The 17,551-nt window shown below is 37.5% G+C and overlaps 1 protein-coding gene across 1 annotated transcript in view; it reads left to right on the top strand.

Annotated features, from left to right (window-relative positions):
* CLTC (clathrin heavy chain) overlaps nt 1-17,551 on the top strand; it is a 75,963-nt gene that overhangs the window by 56,741 nt on the left and 1,671 nt on the right. The window contains exons 17-31 of the mRNA XM_023204648.2: nt 1,391-1,625; nt 4,154-4,276; nt 5,673-5,818; nt 6,056-6,239; nt 6,437-6,629; nt 7,074-7,231; nt 7,427-7,591; nt 7,704-7,811; nt 7,895-8,062; nt 8,170-8,319; nt 8,408-8,539; nt 8,659-8,769; nt 9,828-9,998; nt 10,361-10,582; nt 15,438-15,513. Coding sequence (XP_023060416.1) covers nt 1,391-1,625; nt 4,154-4,276; nt 5,673-5,818; nt 6,056-6,239; nt 6,437-6,629; nt 7,074-7,231; nt 7,427-7,591; nt 7,704-7,811; nt 7,895-8,062; nt 8,170-8,319; nt 8,408-8,539; nt 8,659-8,769; nt 9,828-9,998; nt 10,361-10,582; nt 15,438-15,513 — 2,342 coding nt within the window. The remainder of the gene's footprint in view (nt 1-1,390; nt 1,626-4,153; nt 4,277-5,672; nt 5,819-6,055; nt 6,240-6,436; nt 6,630-7,073; nt 7,232-7,426; nt 7,592-7,703; nt 7,812-7,894; nt 8,063-8,169; nt 8,320-8,407; nt 8,540-8,658; nt 8,770-9,827; nt 9,999-10,360; nt 10,583-15,437; nt 15,514-17,551) is intronic.

The raw sequence follows: 17,551 nt of genomic DNA, 5'->3' as shown, positions 1-17,551 counted from the left end.
GCTGTTTATATAAGAAGAAATTAAGAAAGTCTATGGGATTTCATTTTAACCTGAGTTGGTATAGGTGATCTACTAATTATAATCTTAGAATTTATATTAGAATATTTCAAACATGGAAAAATTTTGCATTTAAGGGTAATAGAGATATACAGTTAATACTGACTTAAAGGTTTGAGCCTAGTTTCAAGTAATTTCATGTCATAACAATTTAACATTTAATAAGAGGTTCAGTTGAGTCTTAAATCTATTACCTGAAAATAATCTTATTGCATATTCCAAGCAAATGGCAGTTACCATTAGATAATTTAGTCTTTAAGTGACAAATTATATTGTGAAAAGCTAGATTCACCTCTAAGTCACTAGTCTAGACATGCCTTAGCTAATTTTTTTTCCTTAAGTTGACATGGCACATCTTGGATTGCACATGTTTATAGGAGCTGGATTTTTGCCTCTATTTATTAAAATTGTCTTCTCCCTAATGGGAGTGTTCATAATAACCATGTGAATTTGATAGACAAAATAACAGAATGATGCTTTTTCTTTGGCTGCTTTTAATGTTTAAATCATTGGTAAAAGAGGCTTGGGCCAGGCGTGGTGGCTTGTGCCTGTAGTCCCAGCTTCTAGGGAGGCTTAGGTGAGAGGATTGCTTGAGTCCAGGAGGTCAGGGCTGCAGTGAGCCATGTTCCCACCACTGCACTCCAGCTTGGGCAACAGAAGACCCTGGCTTTAAAATAAAAATAAAAATAAAAGAAGGCATGGTCATCAGTACTACCAAAACAAGCTATAGTATAGCAAAACTGTGCTCCTTGATGGCGTGTTTATATGATAGCTACAACCATTAAACCCAGAGCTTCTAAAGCTACCAGATTTTATTCCCAGTATGTATTTAGGGTTTGGCTGTAGGCAATGCTGTATGTTAACTGTGTTAAGAGCTGAAAGAACTCTCAGATAATCTGGCCTATATAATATCACCTCCCCATTCTATCCATAAACAAAATTTCCTAAGGTCTAGATATTTTGCATGTTATAAAGAAAGGACACTGTGTGACTCTCTAATCTTTTATTCAGATGTAAGCAGGTAGGTATATCATATAGCAGATAAATCTGGGAGAGTGAAAATAGCCTTATATATCTTCTTTTTATTCTTGGGCAACTCAATCATCTTTTGAGTCCAAGGATCACTTGAGCCCAAGGCTGTAGTGCACAATGATTATGGCTGGAATAGCCACTGCACTTCAGTCTGGGCAATGTAGCAGTACCCGGGGAGAAAAAAAGTATGTGAAAGTGAAAGCACGTTGTAGACCATAAGGTATTTACATAGTTAGCATGTCAAGAGTGTATTATTTATAATGCAGTATGTGTGTGTGAGGTTTTTTCCCCTTTTTCCTAGATTGAAACTGCTTCTGCCTTGGCTAGAGGCCAGAATTCATGAGGGCTGTGAGGAGCCTGCTACTCACAATGCCTTAGCCAAAATCTACATAGACAGTAATAACAACCCAGAGAGATTTCTTCGTGAAAATCCCTACTATGACAGTCGCGTTGTTGGAAAGTATTGTGAGAAGAGAGATCCACATCTGGCCTGTGTTGCTTATGAACGTGGCCAGTGTGATCTGGAACTTATTAATGTAAGTACTGCTAGCTGAATATGTAAAAAAGCTGCATTTTTAAAAACCTGTTATATGAGAGGTTCAGGGTGATTTCAGGTAATATGGGACATTTGGGGATGGTGGGTGCTTTTTTAAAACTTTGTTTGCTAATAATTGTGAATCTGAAAGTGCCCAAATAGTGGATAAAGTCTATATACCCTTTATTCTGATTGACTTGTTAATGTTTTAACCCCATTAGCCTTACCATTTGTGTTCTCACACTCTTACATGCAGGCACACCATTCATACATATGTGTATACACACGTCTATTTTTTTTTTTTTTTTTTTTTTTTTGAGATGGAGTCTCGCTCTGTGGCCCAGGCTGGAGTGCAGTGGCCGGATCTCAGCTCACTGCAAGCTCCGCCTCCCGGGTTTACGTCATTCTCCTGCCTCAGCCTCCCGGGTAGCTGGGACTACAAGCGCCCGCCACCTCGCCTGGCTAATTTTTTGTATTTTTAGTAGAGACGGGGTTTCACCGTGTTAGCCAGGATGGTCTTGATCTCCTGACCTCGTGATCCGCCCGTCTCGGCCTCCCAAAGTGCTGGGATTACAGGCTTGAGCCACCGCGCCCGGCCACGTCTATTATTTTTTAACCACATGGGAATAAGTTGAATGCATCATGGCCTTATACCCCTTCAGAGTGTATGGCCTAAGAATAAGGATATTCTGTTTCATTAACCACATGAAATATACCAGCTTCAGTCAGTTTGACATTGACAAGATACCTTTAAAAATCTGTTCTATTCTAGTTGTGTCAATTAACCAATGACATCCTTTGTAGCAGTTTTTTCCCCTCTGGTCTAAGGTTATATATGACTTGTAGTTTTCATGTCTCTTTAGTCTCCTGTACTCTGGAATGGTTCTTCAGTCTTTTGTTTTTTATGACACTGATATTTTTGTAAACAGATAGTTGCTTTTTCTATTTGTAACTATTTTATATAGGTGAAATTTAAAGCAACATCAAATTAACCATTTTAAAGTGAACAATTCAGTGACATTCAGTACATTTACAATGTTATATAATCACCTTTATCTAGTTCCAATTTTTCATCACTTCAAAAGGAAACCCTGTATTCCTTAAACAGTTCCTCCACATACCCCCTTCTCCCAGCCCCTGACAACCACCAGACTGTACTCTGTCTCTATGGATTCGCCTACTGTCTATATTTCATTTAAATGTAAAGTCTCTTTTTAAAAAACAGAATGTGTCTCATTTTGATTCTTCTGATGGTTCCTGATGGTTAGATTTAGATTATACGTTTCCACCCAGAATACTGCTTCAGTGGTGGTTTGTTTTTCTCATGGTATTATATCCGGAAGCATGCGGTGTTCATTTGTCCCCTTTGTCAGTTTTTATCAAGTTGTAACATTTCTTTATTATATAATTATTACCCTCTTGCAGATATTAAACAGTCTATAAGTAGACACTTAAGACCATGCAAATATCCTCTTACCCCCTCCCTTAATTTAGCATCTGTTGATTCTTGCTTAAACCATTCTTAATGTGTTGGTTGCAAAATTAAAATTTTTCAAACTCCAGCAGTTTCTCCACATTTGTCAGTTAACACTCATGCATTCATGAACTCTTGGATTTTATTCGATGGGCTACAATCCATTACTATTTATTTTGATGCTCAAATTGTCCCAGTTGGTGAGAACCTCTTCAGTCTGTGTCTTTGTGTCATGGGCTCATTGTTCTTTGAGCATTTTAACTTATTTTCTGGCACACAATACACCAAGCTCATTTTGTACCTTCCGCAGCCCTGGAGGCCAGTCATTTCTCTAGGGAACCTTTTACTGGGGCATGGTATTAGAAATCAAGATCTGGGCCAGGTGAGTGGCTCACTCCTAGAATCCCAGCACTTTGGGAGGCGGAGGCAGGAGAATCACTTGAGCCCAGGAGTTTGAAACCAGCCTGGGCAACATAGCGAGCCCGTCTCTACAAAAAATTACATAATTAGCTGGGGGAGGTACTATGCACTTGGTTCCAAGCTACCCAGAAGGCTGAGGTAGGAGGATCACTTGAGCCCAGGAGGTCAAGGTTGCAGTGAACTATGATTGCAACACTGCACTCTCCAGCCTGGACAATAGAGCAAGACTCCTATTTTCTGAAAATATTAGAAGTCAAGATCTGAGCTTAGGTATATTTGCTTCTAAGATCTTTCAGTGGTCAGAGCTAAGAAATAGTTGTATTTATGTACATACATATGCTCACTTATGTACATACATGTGCATATACACATGGAAAAATAAACACACAAGAACAGCTAGTAAAACACTGAAAAATGTAAAAGTGGACTAGTCCTACCAGATGTTAAATTGTATATTACAAAGCCTGTATAATTAAAACAGTATATTACTGGTACGTGAATCAAAGTCCAAAAGTAGATCCAATATCAGTAAGATTATCAATAAACAGAGTTTAAACAATAGGAAATAACCTCTAAAATGCTATAAAAAGTCTTTTACTTTTTACGTTGAAATTGATCTGTCATATCTTCTTCAGGTTTGCAATGAGAATTCCCTCTTCAAAAGTCTTTCTCGCTACCTGGTACGTCGGAAGGATCCAGAATTGTGGGGCAGTGTGCTGCTGGAAAGCAATCCTTACAGGAGACCCCTAATTGACCAGGTAACATTGGCAAACATGTTTATGACTGTCAGTAAAAATTATACATTTTTAACTATGGATACAATCCTTCCCCTCATCATATACTCAAATGGATCATATTTAACTAGGAGAGAAAGCAATACAAAGTAGAAGGAAATTAAAATTTATATACATTCAATTTACATTCATTTGTATATAATGAATGTAAATTGATTGTATACGTTATATATAAATTAATGTAAATTTATATAAGTATAAATGTATATAACATACATTAAGAAAAATAAGCTGCGTGCAGTGGCTCACGCCTGTAATCCCAGCACTTTGGGAGGCCAAGGCGGGTGGATCACCTGAGGTCAGGAGTTCGAGACCAGTCTGGCCAATGTGGGGAAACCCCGTCTCTACTAAAAATACAAAAATTAGACGGGCATGGTGGCACGCGCCTGTAATCCCAGCTACTCGGGAGGCTGAGGCAGGAAAATCGCTTGAACCTGGGAGGCGGAGGTTGCAGTGAGCTGAGATCACAACATTGCACTCCAGCCTGGGTGACGAGCGAGACAGTATCAAAAAAAAAGAAAAAAAATACATCCCAAAAGACATGACTTAATTATGTAAAACTCTCGGTTCATCATAGTTTAAAAGGAAAATAACAAACTAAACATTAAGGATTGCTATAAACACCTAAGAAGTGGCTAAATTGATTGGAAACTTCAAGACAATGATAAGTCAGCAAAAGATAAAGATAAGAGAAAATACAAAAGACCAAGTGCATCAGTGTTATATCTTACTAACAAGAAGTATAGAACTGCACATGAGATGGGCTTTTATACCTAAATAAAATAGACAACATATTTTAAAAGCTCTAAAAATTGAAGAGTTGTTAATAATGAGTCTTAAAATTCTCCTGAAATAAGTATAAATAAAACATTTTGGAAACAAGTAAGTTGAAGGCTATTAATATTTCATTCCTTTCCTAGGAAGCATTTCTAAGGAACATTCCAACTAGTTACAAAGCTTCCTAGGGGAAGGATGTGGAGGGGGTGGTTGGAAATCATTGCAGCATCTAGAAAGCCATGCAAATAGGCAAAACCAGAAGAATTACTGATACTATAGTTCCACATCTGTGTAGTTGAATTTTGCGTTATGTGTAGCCACTAAAGTGATAATGATGATTGCTAGCCTGGATAATGTTTTAAGCAGGGAAAAGAGAAATTATATAATTAGAGTAATTTTTCAAGAGAGTAGAATTACACATATTGTATAGATTGGTGTAGAAAAACCTCTGTGTGTAAATTTAAAGGTCTTTTTCCTACTTCATTCTTTTCTGCCTATTTCAAGTTTTCTAATGAGAGGCCAACTTATCCTTATTTAAAACCAACTTGATTCTCAATACTTATGTCCCATATATCCTCTGTAGGTTGTACAAACAGCTTTGTCTGAGACTCAGGACCCTGAAGAAGTGTCAGTAACTGTCAAGGCTTTCATGACTGCAGACCTTCCTAATGAACTGATTGAACTGCTGGAGAAAATTGTCCTTGATAACTCTGTATTCAGTGAACACAGGTATGCTTTCAGAGGGATCCATTGGCTTTTTATTGTCAGTCTTTAATAATGGCCCATCAGTTTTGGGAAGGAACAAAAAGATCAGAGAAAGTTGCCTGAATTCTCACTCTTCTGATATCCCCCCTCCTTCTCACCCTATCTCTTGAGACAAAAACCTCTCTATTAGTGACAGTGGTTTTTTTTTATGTCTGATAAACTTAAAATATTGCATTTAAAATATTATTTTGTTTCTTAAAGGAATCTGCAAAACCTCCTTATCCTCACCGCAATTAAAGCTGACCGTACACGTGTTATGGAGTATATTAACCGCTTGGATAATTATGATGCCCCAGATATTGCCAATATCGCCATCAGCAATGAGCTGTTTGAAGAAGCATTTGCCATTTTCCGGAAATTTGATGTCAATACTTCAGCAGTTCAGGTAAATCTTTAGATTACCTAAGTTGAATTACTAAATGTAATGTCTTCTACGCATTCAGTGTATGCACTGTCCTATGAAGATGGGCCTAACTGGTTGCTATGGGAATAGAAGAGCAATAAAATACTAACAGCTTAAATGTAATTGCTCTGGGTAGGATTGATTGTACTCTAACCCCAATTTCAAACTTGGGTACTTAGGTCTTAATTGAACATATTGGAAACTTGGATCGGGCATATGAGTTTGCTGAACGTTGCAATGAACCTGCGGTCTGGAGTCAACTTGCAAAAGCCCAGTTGCAGAAAGGAATGGTGAAAGAAGCCATTGATTCTTACATCAAAGCAGACGATCCTTCCTCCTACATGGAAGTTGTTCAGGCTGCCAATACTAGTGGTATGATTTCTTACCTTATGTATTGAGACCTCACAAAATGATTAAACTAAGCATTAAGATATCTGTCTGTTCTGAATTGTAGAAGAGTTGGATACTGCATGGTTTCCTGTGAAAACTTTTAGTACTCCATCTTAGTCCACATAAAAAGAGGCTGTATTTTGTGAATTTGTAGGTTCACAAAACTTACAAGTGGGGAAGATTAATTTTCTGTTTTTGAAGTCTCATAAAATCCTGATAGTGCTCTAATCTTACAACTTTCAGGAAAAAGAGAATTCTTCTATTCATTTGGTCTGTGATAATACAGAAGTGAAATATTGCACAGTTTACATTTGTCATTATCCATGTTTCCTTGAAAAGGAAATGAATAGCAATTTTCATTTACTTGGGTGAAAGATAAACTAGGATGTTAGTGTTTGGATCTATTTTTTCTTTTTCTATACTCAGGAAACTGGGAAGAACTGGTGAAATACTTGCAGATGGCCCGTAAGAAGGCTCGAGAGTCCTACGTGGAGACAGAATTGATATTTGCGCTGGCTAAAACAAACCGCCTTGCAGAGTTAGAAGAATTTATCAATGGACCAAATAATGCTCATATCCAACAAGTGGGTTTCCTTTTCAGATTTAAGAAAAACTAGTTGGGCTACTTGATTAGCCTGGTAGGATCAAAACATAACTGAAGAATTCCAAGGAAAAATCTATAGGAAAACATTATTTCTCAGTGTGAAGGTATGAATTTGAAAAGAGGATTAAGCTCACACTAATACCTTACTGAATGTGCGTTACCTTTTTTTTTCCAGGTTGGTGACCGTTGTTATGATGAAAAAATGTATGATGCTGCTAAGTTGTTGTACAATAATGTTTCCAATTTTGGACGTTTGGCATCTACCCTGGTTCACCTGGGTGAATATCAGGCAGCTGTTGATGGGGCTAGGAAAGCTAACAGTACTCGAACATGGAAAGAGGTAATCTAAACCCAAGTTTGAGTGAAGAATTAAAGAAACGCCCTTTAAACATTAGTTTAAATAACTAGCCATGTTTACATTTGAGTTCACAGAAAGGAAATGTTTATTCTAGGTCTGCTTCGCCTGTGTAGATGGGAAAGAATTCCGTCTTGCTCAGATGTGTGGACTTCATATTGTTGTACACGCAGATGAATTAGAAGAACTTATCAACTACTATCAGGTAATTAACAAGAAACTTTTAGATGACCTGAGATCTTTTACCATAGATATTCTTATCTTTAACTGCACATTTCTCTTGTTCAGGATCGTGGCTATTTTGAAGAGCTGATTACCATGTTGGAAGCAGCACTGGGACTTGAGCGAGCTCACATGGGAATGTTTACCGAATTAGCTATTCTATACTCTAAATTTAAGCCTCAGAAAATGAGGGAGCACCTGGAGCTGTTCTGGTCTAGAGTGAATATTCCCAAGGTAACCAGTCATTGTAACACAGTGAAGTTAATACTTCAAAATATCTTATTCTTTTTAAGGCTGTTGGCTAGACTCGTATCTAAAGCAATTAAGTCTTTCTTATGCAGGTGCTAAGAGCTGCAGAACAAGCTCATCTTTGGGCAGAACTGGTGTTTTTGTATGACAAGTATGAAGAATATGATAATGCCATAATTACCATGATGAATCATCCAACTGATGCCTGGAAAGAAGGGCAGTTCAAAGATATCATTACCAAGGTGTGTACTTTCTTCAGAAGATAAAGGATTCAGAAGGAGAAAGCTCATTAGGAAGTAACTGACTTATGTGTGGATTTTCCCCTTGCAGGTTGCCAATGTGGAACTATACTACAGAGCAATACAGTTCTATTTAGAATTCAAGCCTCTGTTGTTAAATGATTTGCTGATGGTGCTGTCTCCACGGTTGGATCACACTCGTGCAGTCAATTATTTCAGCAAGGTAAAGTAATAATTTTAAACGAAAGCTTTATAGCAAGGAATTAGGACATATTTGGATAACTTTTGTCCCTGGGACTTCAATAATGTGCTTATATTTGTAACAAACTCTTTATTTTAAAGGTTAAACAGCTACCACTGGTGAAACCATATTTGCGTTCAGTTCAGAACCATAACAACAAATCTGTGAATGAATCATTGAACAACCTCTTTATTACAGAAGAAGATTATCAGGTAAAACCTTTTGATTCTTGCACATAATCTTAAGACTCAAAGTTACGTTTTCCCATTTTTCAAAAAAGCCATTATCATTTAGGATTGTAAACAGTAGGTGCTTGCATTCCTAGGATCTAAATTTAGTAAGGTTTCGGGATTGATAAATCTTACTTCTAATTAAGTGCCAAGTTTTCAGAATTTTGCTCAGATCTTGTATAAGATACTGCTTTTGAAAAAAAGATATGATTACTTTAACATCTAGATAATAGGTAGAGTCAAAAACGTCTGATCACTTAACTAGTTCATAAAATTTATTTGATATTAACTATATTCACCATTTTTCTTGCCTACTGTTTTATTAGTATTTGTATAAACTTTCTCTTATGAAGGATTTCACATAAGCAAAAGTCAAGTAGAGTGAAGCTTAAGCTACTTGCCTTTGTTTCTCTCTCTTGATTTTCTTTGAGGCTCAGTGCATGCAGATCCTGTACTGCTGCCATGCTGAGTTTTATCAGAAGTTTCTCTAGAGAATAAAATCTTGCCCTCCAGGCCAGGCGCGGTGTCTCACACCTGTAATCCCAGCACTTTGGGAAGCCAAGGTGGGCAGATCATGATGTCAGGAGATCGAGACCATCCTGGCTAACACAATGAAACCCCGTCTCTACTAAAAAACAAAAAAAATTAGCCGGGTGTGGTGGCACGTGCCTATAGTCCCAGCTACCTGGCAGGCTGAGGCAGGAGAATGGCTTGAACGCTAGAGGCAGGTTGCAGTGAGCCACGATTGCGTCACCACTGCACTCCAGCCTGGGCAACAGAGGGAGACTCCATCTCAAAAAAAAAAAATCTTGCCCTCCAAATTAGAAATCTCATCAGTTTCATAGCCATATGTTAGTCCTTGATACTGAAATATCTTGGAGAAAATGTTATCTTTAGGTATAGTGAAAAAACATACCTTTTGATGCTTGAATCTAGGTGTCGTATTACACATTACCATCTAAGGGGCTCATTGATCAAGGACGGAATATAATGTTAAAACAAGATACTGATCTGGCATTTGGATGGCTTTTTTTTTTAAGGCTCTGCGAACATCAATAGATGCTTATGACAACTTTGACAATATCTCGCTTGCTCAGCGTTTGGAAAAACATGAACTCATTGAGTTCAGGAGAATTGCTGCTTATCTCTTCAAAGGCAACAATCGCTGGAAACAGAGTGTAGAGCTGTGCAAGAAAGACAGCCTTTACAAGGTTGATAAAGTTGCGGGGCGGGGGCTGTTAAACCAGGCCTAAAATGATGTTACAAGTGATTATATTCTATAAATAAAAGTACTGGTTTTGTGAATATGAGAACTGACTTTAAGGCAATTTAAGTTAATGGATTTCTTGATTCTAGGGGCTCTCTTATGTTAAGGTCAGACTTGTTTGGGGGAAAAAAAGGCCTTTAGCTTATCTGTTCTTTGAAAATTTTAATTTAAATGATACAACTAGGAGGCTTTTTTTCTCCTTGCAAAACCAGATTTATATTGGAAAGTTTCCATTGTTTTTGTTGGTTTCCTAGTTTAGTGTGTTGGGTCTAATGTTTTTTGACTGTCACTATTTTCTTTGAATAGGATGCAATGCAGTATGCTTCTGAATCTAAAGATACTGAGTTGGCTGAAGAACTCCTGCAGTGGTTTTTGCAGGAAGAAAAAAGAGAGTGCTTTGGAGCTTGTCTGTTTACCTGTTACGATCTTTTAAGGCCAGATGTTGTCCTAGAAACTGCGTGGAGGCACAATATCATGGATTTTGCCATGCCCTATTTCATCCAGGTCATGAAGGAATACTTGACAAAGGTAATGACTCTTCTAAGTGTATTCAGAACCAGTTTTCTTGCAGATATGTAAAATTCTACGTGCACATTAATTTTTTTAATTTTTTTTATTTAGTAGAAGTCAGTCGATCATAAAATATTCCTGTTCTTTTGAAAATTTTTTAATAGCTGAAAAATGACACTGATTGGAAGGGGAACTCAAATATAGCTGTTTACCCTCATTGTATTTATGAGGGTGAAAATAATCTATATTTTGTTTTTTTATTTTAAAAACGATTCGATAAATTTTATTTCAAAGTAGCATTTTTCTCAAACTCAGTTCTTGTAACTCAAATCATCATAACTAATATTGTAGATTCCCTTTTATTTGGTTGGCTCCTGACTTTAGTGATGTCTATGCCTGTTTCCCCTGGGGAAGCTGCATGTATATTCTTAACATTCTTTTAATCTTCACAATTTTTTTTTTGATAGTTTAATTCCTGATTTAAAAATATCATAGGAGGTGAACACATTAAACAAGCTGGGGGTCTAATCGCCTTATAAAATTCACTATTCATCTTAGTGTCCCTTTTTGATGTAAGAATTTACTCACCCTATCTTCAGCAGTTACTAGCTTCCTCTGTGTAGAACATTTTTAAATGGTTTTAGAGCATCTTTTTGTCAAAGCAAAAAGCATGATTAAAATCAGAGTCTCCCAACTGATTCCTTCAGCCTGCCTGAGTTAAGGTAGGGGTGGGGGGAGTGGGAGCACTACCAACAATCCCTACTACACTGAATTTTTCCTCAGGATATCATTTAATTAGATACCATTGTGTCTGTTTAAAGTTTTTAAAGAATTAACATTTTCTGTATTCAATGTAAGAAAAAACATGTTGCCTTGTCTTAGCCAACATGTTTTAGCCATAGATGAGAATAGCTTCTTAAACATAATGCCAACTTGTGAGACCTGTCTCTAAGCTGCTGTTAACCTAAGTGCTGTAAATTTTACTAGTGATTAAGCTGCTTTCTTTCATACTGTAGCATAAATTCTTCTGCAGTAAGCTTTGAAGTTACAGAAAAATCTAAATTTTGCTTCCAGTATGCCCTTTATTTTCACTTCTCTCATACCTTTTTAGTGGTTAGATGTTTCTTCTCTAAACCTTTGTTGCTGATTCTACCTTTTTATGCTCAATATGGAATTTGATTTTTTTTCTAAGCTGCACCTTCTGAATTCCTTTGCAGGTTGATGCAATAAAGGAAAAGGTGAAAGTTGATTCTTTTCCATCTTTAAGTCTGGAGAACTAAGTCTAAGGAATTTGCATGATTTTTTTCCTTCCTTTTCTACACTGCTGCTGCTGCTTTTTCCCCCCAATAAATTTTCACTAAAGCCTCTGCAAGTCCCTTGAAACATAACTTTAATAGAACTGTAGGACATTAGTAGACGTTTGCTACTAATCGGCTAATAGGCTTTAGGAAGGGCAGGAGGCTAATCAGTAGTTGGTTCACAGTCTCTCTTAAATATATTGTGGAAAACTGAGTATGGTGAGTTTCCATATTAATTCCAAAGTAACAGGAAATTTCTCTTCCCTGTCAGGGTATCTGGACCCTAATAGGACTATCATAATACTTGAAGTAAATTAAAACAGCCTCTGGTTTTACTTTGTGAGCTTGCCTGACAGTTGTTGAATTTATATATGTATATACATGCCCTAAAAGGCTTTTTGGGGTTTTTTTTTTTTTGGTATTGAAGGACTGTGATCCAGTTTCTGATCTCTTGATTCTTACTAATTTTTTGCTGAAAGTAGATACAAGAGATACTAGCTGCTTCCGAAGAGACTTTCCTCATGTTTCTCCAGGTGTCCAGTTCTTATGGTGCTAGTTCATTTTTAAGAGGAATCAAAACCTTTTTAATCACGAGAGCCAAGCTTGCTATAATTGTTGCTAAGCAACATGAATTACTTTTAACAAAGTATTAACTTCTACTTTCTGTAATAAGGCATACCTCTGAAGCTACCTAAAATTTGCTCTCCTGTTTATCAGTTGGCTTGTCCAAGGAGGTCAAATTCAGGCACCTTTTGGTTGCTGCTTCCTTCATTGGCTTGTCTCCATCCCAATATGAATGAAACAAACTTACATCTGTTATCAAATTGTGGTTAGAAAAGGGTGGGAAGGTAAAGGAGAGTTGAAACAAATTGAAAAGAATTTGGGTGGGGGACAATGCCTTGGGATTATGTTGAACCAAACTGGAGTCACCACTGGAACTTAGGGCAAACCTGAGTAAAATGCATTGTGTGTGAGACCCTTCAGCAGCTAGTAAGCAAGGCAGTTAGAAAGCGTGTGTGTGAAAAACAGGTAATTGAACTGCAGTGTTATGCATTGTTTTAAATGGAGCATGTACAACAGTCATTGCAATTATATCATACTATTTTTGAAACTCTTATAGCATTGCTGTGGGCTGTGTGTGTTTCTTGAGAGCCTGTATAGCAAGTCATCTTCAGATCTCACTTCTTGCTTCAGTACTTTTGCCTTTTTTTCATGCACACATACACCAAAATAACTGACTGCATGTTACTTTTCCTCTGCAGCATATTGCAGTCTTTGTGGAAAAGCCTTTTACATTTTAGTGAATTTTTAGTAGTACAGATGGAACTGAATTCATTGACATGCTTACCTGTAATTTTTCTTTTTAAATCCAAGGATCAGAAACTTTTGTTACAGCTCTTAACAAAAGCTTGTGTTCTTAAAAGCCTTCTATGCTTTTTTTTTTTTTTTTTTGAGCAATCTAAATTGGATCAGTGGAAACAAAAATTGAAAGTCCCTGTGCCAGAGGCTGTCCCATCATATAGAAGAATAAGAATTTTTTGCTTAGCTTGATGCTATTCCTTCAGAATTCTTCCCCCATGCCCAAACTTCCTATGTGTATGCTAGGGCATTGTGATATTGCCAGCTCTTCTAAGTCTTCCATGTGCTTCTCTAATAGGACTTATGTGTTCAACATCTGATTCAGACCTTAACTTATAAACACATGTTCACTTCAGATTCTTTTCCTTGAAAGTCCGGAAATGTATTATGCAGTGGTGGCTTTTTGGTTGTTTCATTTTTCTTCTTTTTTCTTAGAAGTTACTAATGTACAGGCATCCATGTATTTTTCTTTATAACTTCTATAGCTCCTTCTTGAATACTGGTTAGTTAGCAAAACCCCATCCGACCCTTGATGGCACAGAGCTGTGCTTTAAGTTCTATAACTGTAATAATTTTTGTTCTAAGTGTGGATGCCAAAAAATGGGCATTTCATCTGGTACTTATACTACATAATAGTCTTTAATTTGGTACTAGGGTAATTTGTAACACATCATTTAGACTATAAAATAGGATAATAGTGTATAAACGTAAACTAATCCATCTTCCTAGGCTAGAAAAACCACATTTCATCTGAAGGAGCCTACTTAGGCTTACTTTTCTCAAATTTTCAGTTCCCTAACAAATTAAGATGGATTAGACTCATATTTGTGGTATTTAATATGAAACAATTAAATGTAAAACAGTGCCCTAACCTTAATGGCCTATGCGAAGACTGAAAGATACTTTTTTAATAGTTTCAAATAGAAATGAGGTGCTGCCTGAATCTTTTTAGGACCTGGATTTTACAGACTTTTCCACTGAAGTCTACAACCTTTTTTTTTTGAAGTGATTTTTCACAATTTGCCTTTTTGAAGAACACGCAGTGAACATTGAGAAAGTGTTCCCCCCTGCACTTTGGTCCCCCTATCTCATCCAGCACATTTATGACCTTGAAAACCACCAGTAATAGGTAACATTGAGGTTTGAAATTTAGTTTTACTTAGCTATAATGATAGACCAAGTATAAGGCTTTGGTTGAGAGAACAGCTTGTAAATATTGAAAGACAAATATAGTGTAAAAGGCAGTGGAATTTGTATAGTGAAGGAGATTCTCTAGTCCCAGTGTTGTAATGTCACTTCTCTCTATTTCATTACAGAATTACAGAATCAAATCATGTTAGCCCTAGAAGAAACTGCAGATCATTTTGTTCAACCTTCTCATTATATAGAGAAGGAAATTTGAGGGCCAGTGCAATGATTTGCCAAGGTCACACAACTAGTCAGTGGAAAGATCTAGGCATTCTAATTCCTTTCTTTCACTAATACATTTGGACTGCTCTGCAGAATTACTTCTGTCTGATACTATCCACTTTGAAGAGTAGTTAGCATATAGTAGCCATTTACTTTTGGCTTAATTAAAAGCGAACATTAAGCGAACAGTTTTTTGGGACAAAATCAGGCTTTACTGATTACTTCTTAGATAACAGAGCCCACACAGTATTAAACATGCAGCCTTTCTTTATACAAAAAGATTGAATATGGAGCCACTTGAATCTTAAACTTCAGTCTGCAGCTATAACCAATATCATCAGAAGCTATACACAACTGGCAAAAGAACAGCTTATTCTGCATAAGTACTTGTCCAGTCACGAGGCTCATTTAACTTTTTTGAATACCATTTCCTCTGGGGAGGGAAGTATTGCCAGACCATGAGTTCATTATCACCTCTGATCAGTTTTAAACTTCATTTGAAAAGTGGTTCCTTCTCGTTTTCTCCCTCCCTCAGGCTGCATCCTAGCATGCCCAGTTTTAGTCTGGCGTGAGCTTTTATGGCATTTATAAATCCCTCCTTCCTGAGGGTTTATAATGACAGTGCTGAAAACCACCTGGACTGAAGTATGAACATTGCCATTGAATTTGAGGGGGCCTGAGAATGTTCTTTCTAGTCTGTTTTATTTTGACAGAATTTAACATACTAAGGCTTTTCCACTTTCTGCCATAAATCTAGGTTTATAATACTTTTGGGGTGCTAATTAACATGATGTGTTTTTCTCCAGGTGGATAAATTAGATGCTTCAGAATCACTGAGAAAAGAAGAAGAACAAGCTACAGAGACACAACCCATTGTTTATGGTAATCTCTCTCTGTAACCTCAAAAAATTCATTAGACAAGTATTTAATTATTTAGAGACTATGCCTCAAAATAGAATACAACAAGCTTCTAAAGTGCAAAAGGCTTGCTAAGAAATACTGCTTTCTATGATTTTTTTTTCTGAGAAGTCGTAAAGCAGGTGTTGATATTATTCACTAAAATAATCCTAAATACAAGAAAACTCAAAAACAGTCATTTAAGATCATAACATGAATCTTTCCTATCATCTGGTCCCTCATTCATTACCTGCTCATAAATTACTGAAAAAGAAATACTGATGAATTCCATTTTCAAAAGAGCAAAAGATGAGAGAATATGCCCAGGCTGTCTTTAGTATGCTTTACATAAAGAATACATCTTCATTTTAAATTCTAACTGGGACAGATAACTGGGTAGTTTCCATTTGAGAACTTTCCAGAGAGATAGGATCTTCAAACTTTCAAGTGAATATTTAAGACAGTTTCATGTCTTCTTAAACCTACATGTCTGAATTACTGCCCCTTTCCATTTCATAGTTAGTGAACAGAATCATTTGAACAATCGCTTTGAAGAGTATAGGTAGAAGCACAATAACCAGGTGAGGGAACATAAAAATATGACCACTATGGCTGGGCGTGGTGGTTCACGCCTATAATCCCAGCACTTTGGAAGGTTGAGGCAGGCAGATCACAAGGTCAGGAGATTGAGACCATCCTGGCTAACACGGTGAAACCCCATTTCTACTAAAAATACAAAAGATTAGCCAGGCGAGGCCGGGCGCGGTGGCTCAAGCCTGTAATCCCAGCACTTTGGGAGGCCGAGACGGGCGGATCACGAGGTCAGGAGATCGAGACCATCCTGGCTAACACGGTGAAACCCCGTCTCTACTAAAGAATACAAAAAGCTAGCCAGGCGAGGTGGCAGGCGGCTGTAGTCCCAGCTACTTGGGAGACTGAGGCAGGAGAATGGCATATACCCGGGAGGCGGAGCTTGCAGTGAGCTGAGATCCGGCCATTGCACTCCAGCCTGGGCAACAGAGCGAGACTCCGTCTCAAAAAAAAAAAAAAATAAAACAAGATTAGTCAGGCATGGTGGCACATAGTAGTCCCAGCTACTTGGGAGGCTGAGGCAGGAGAATTGCTTGAACCTGGGAGGCAACGGCTGCAGTGAGCTGAAATGGCGCCACTGCATTCCAGCCTGGGCAACAGAGCGTGACTCAGTCTCAAAAAATAATAATAAAATAAAATAAATAAAATTGGTTTCCAAAATTAATGTGTTTGCTAAATACAGCTTTGGTTGTTAACTACAAAAAGCAAAGACATGAAGTCCTTTGTGTAGGAGAAATCCTGATCTAGGTTTACACTGTAGTGGGAGGTTAAGAATATTTGTTTTGTAGGGGTAGAGGGGTGTTAACTTGCTTTCCATCTCTAAGCCAAGTTCTCTACAGGTCATGTTTTTTGAATATGGCCAACAACGATTTAAACTTTGTAAGAAAGAATGTCAACATAGTATTTGATAGAGGGTGTATGTTCTAATGTATTTCACACCTAAAGAATGTCTGAATGTCTTTTTTTCCGCCCCTCAAGACGGCATCTCACTCTGTCACCCAGGCTGGAGTGCAGTGGTGTTATCTCGGCTCACTGCAACCTCCTGGGTTCAAGTGATTCTCCTGCCTCAGCGTGCTGAGTAGCTGGGATTATAGACGCACACCACCACGTCCAGCTAAATTTTTTTGTATTTTTAGTAGAGACAGGGTTTCACTGTATTGGCCAGACTGGTGTCGAACTCCTAACCTCATGATCCACCCTTCTCTGCGTCCCAGAGTGCTGGGATTACAGACGTGAGCCACCGCGCCTCGCCCAAATGTGTCTTATTTTTAATTGCTGTCTCTAAATTAGTACTGGATCATCTATAAATGAATTTGGTTTCATTGCCATTTAGACATGTTTAAATCAGAAATTTAACTGTAAAAGTTATGTTAATAACATGTCATTTAGGCCAAGCATGGTGGCTCATGCCTATAATCGCAGCACTTTGGGA

The sequence above is a fragment of the Piliocolobus tephrosceles genome, chromosome 16, assembly GCF_002776525.5.
Source record: "Piliocolobus tephrosceles isolate RC106 chromosome 16, ASM277652v3, whole genome shotgun sequence".
Taxonomy (NCBI): domain Eukaryota; kingdom Metazoa; phylum Chordata; class Mammalia; order Primates; family Cercopithecidae; genus Piliocolobus; species Piliocolobus tephrosceles.
This window is presented reverse-complemented; position numbering and strand designations above follow the sequence as displayed.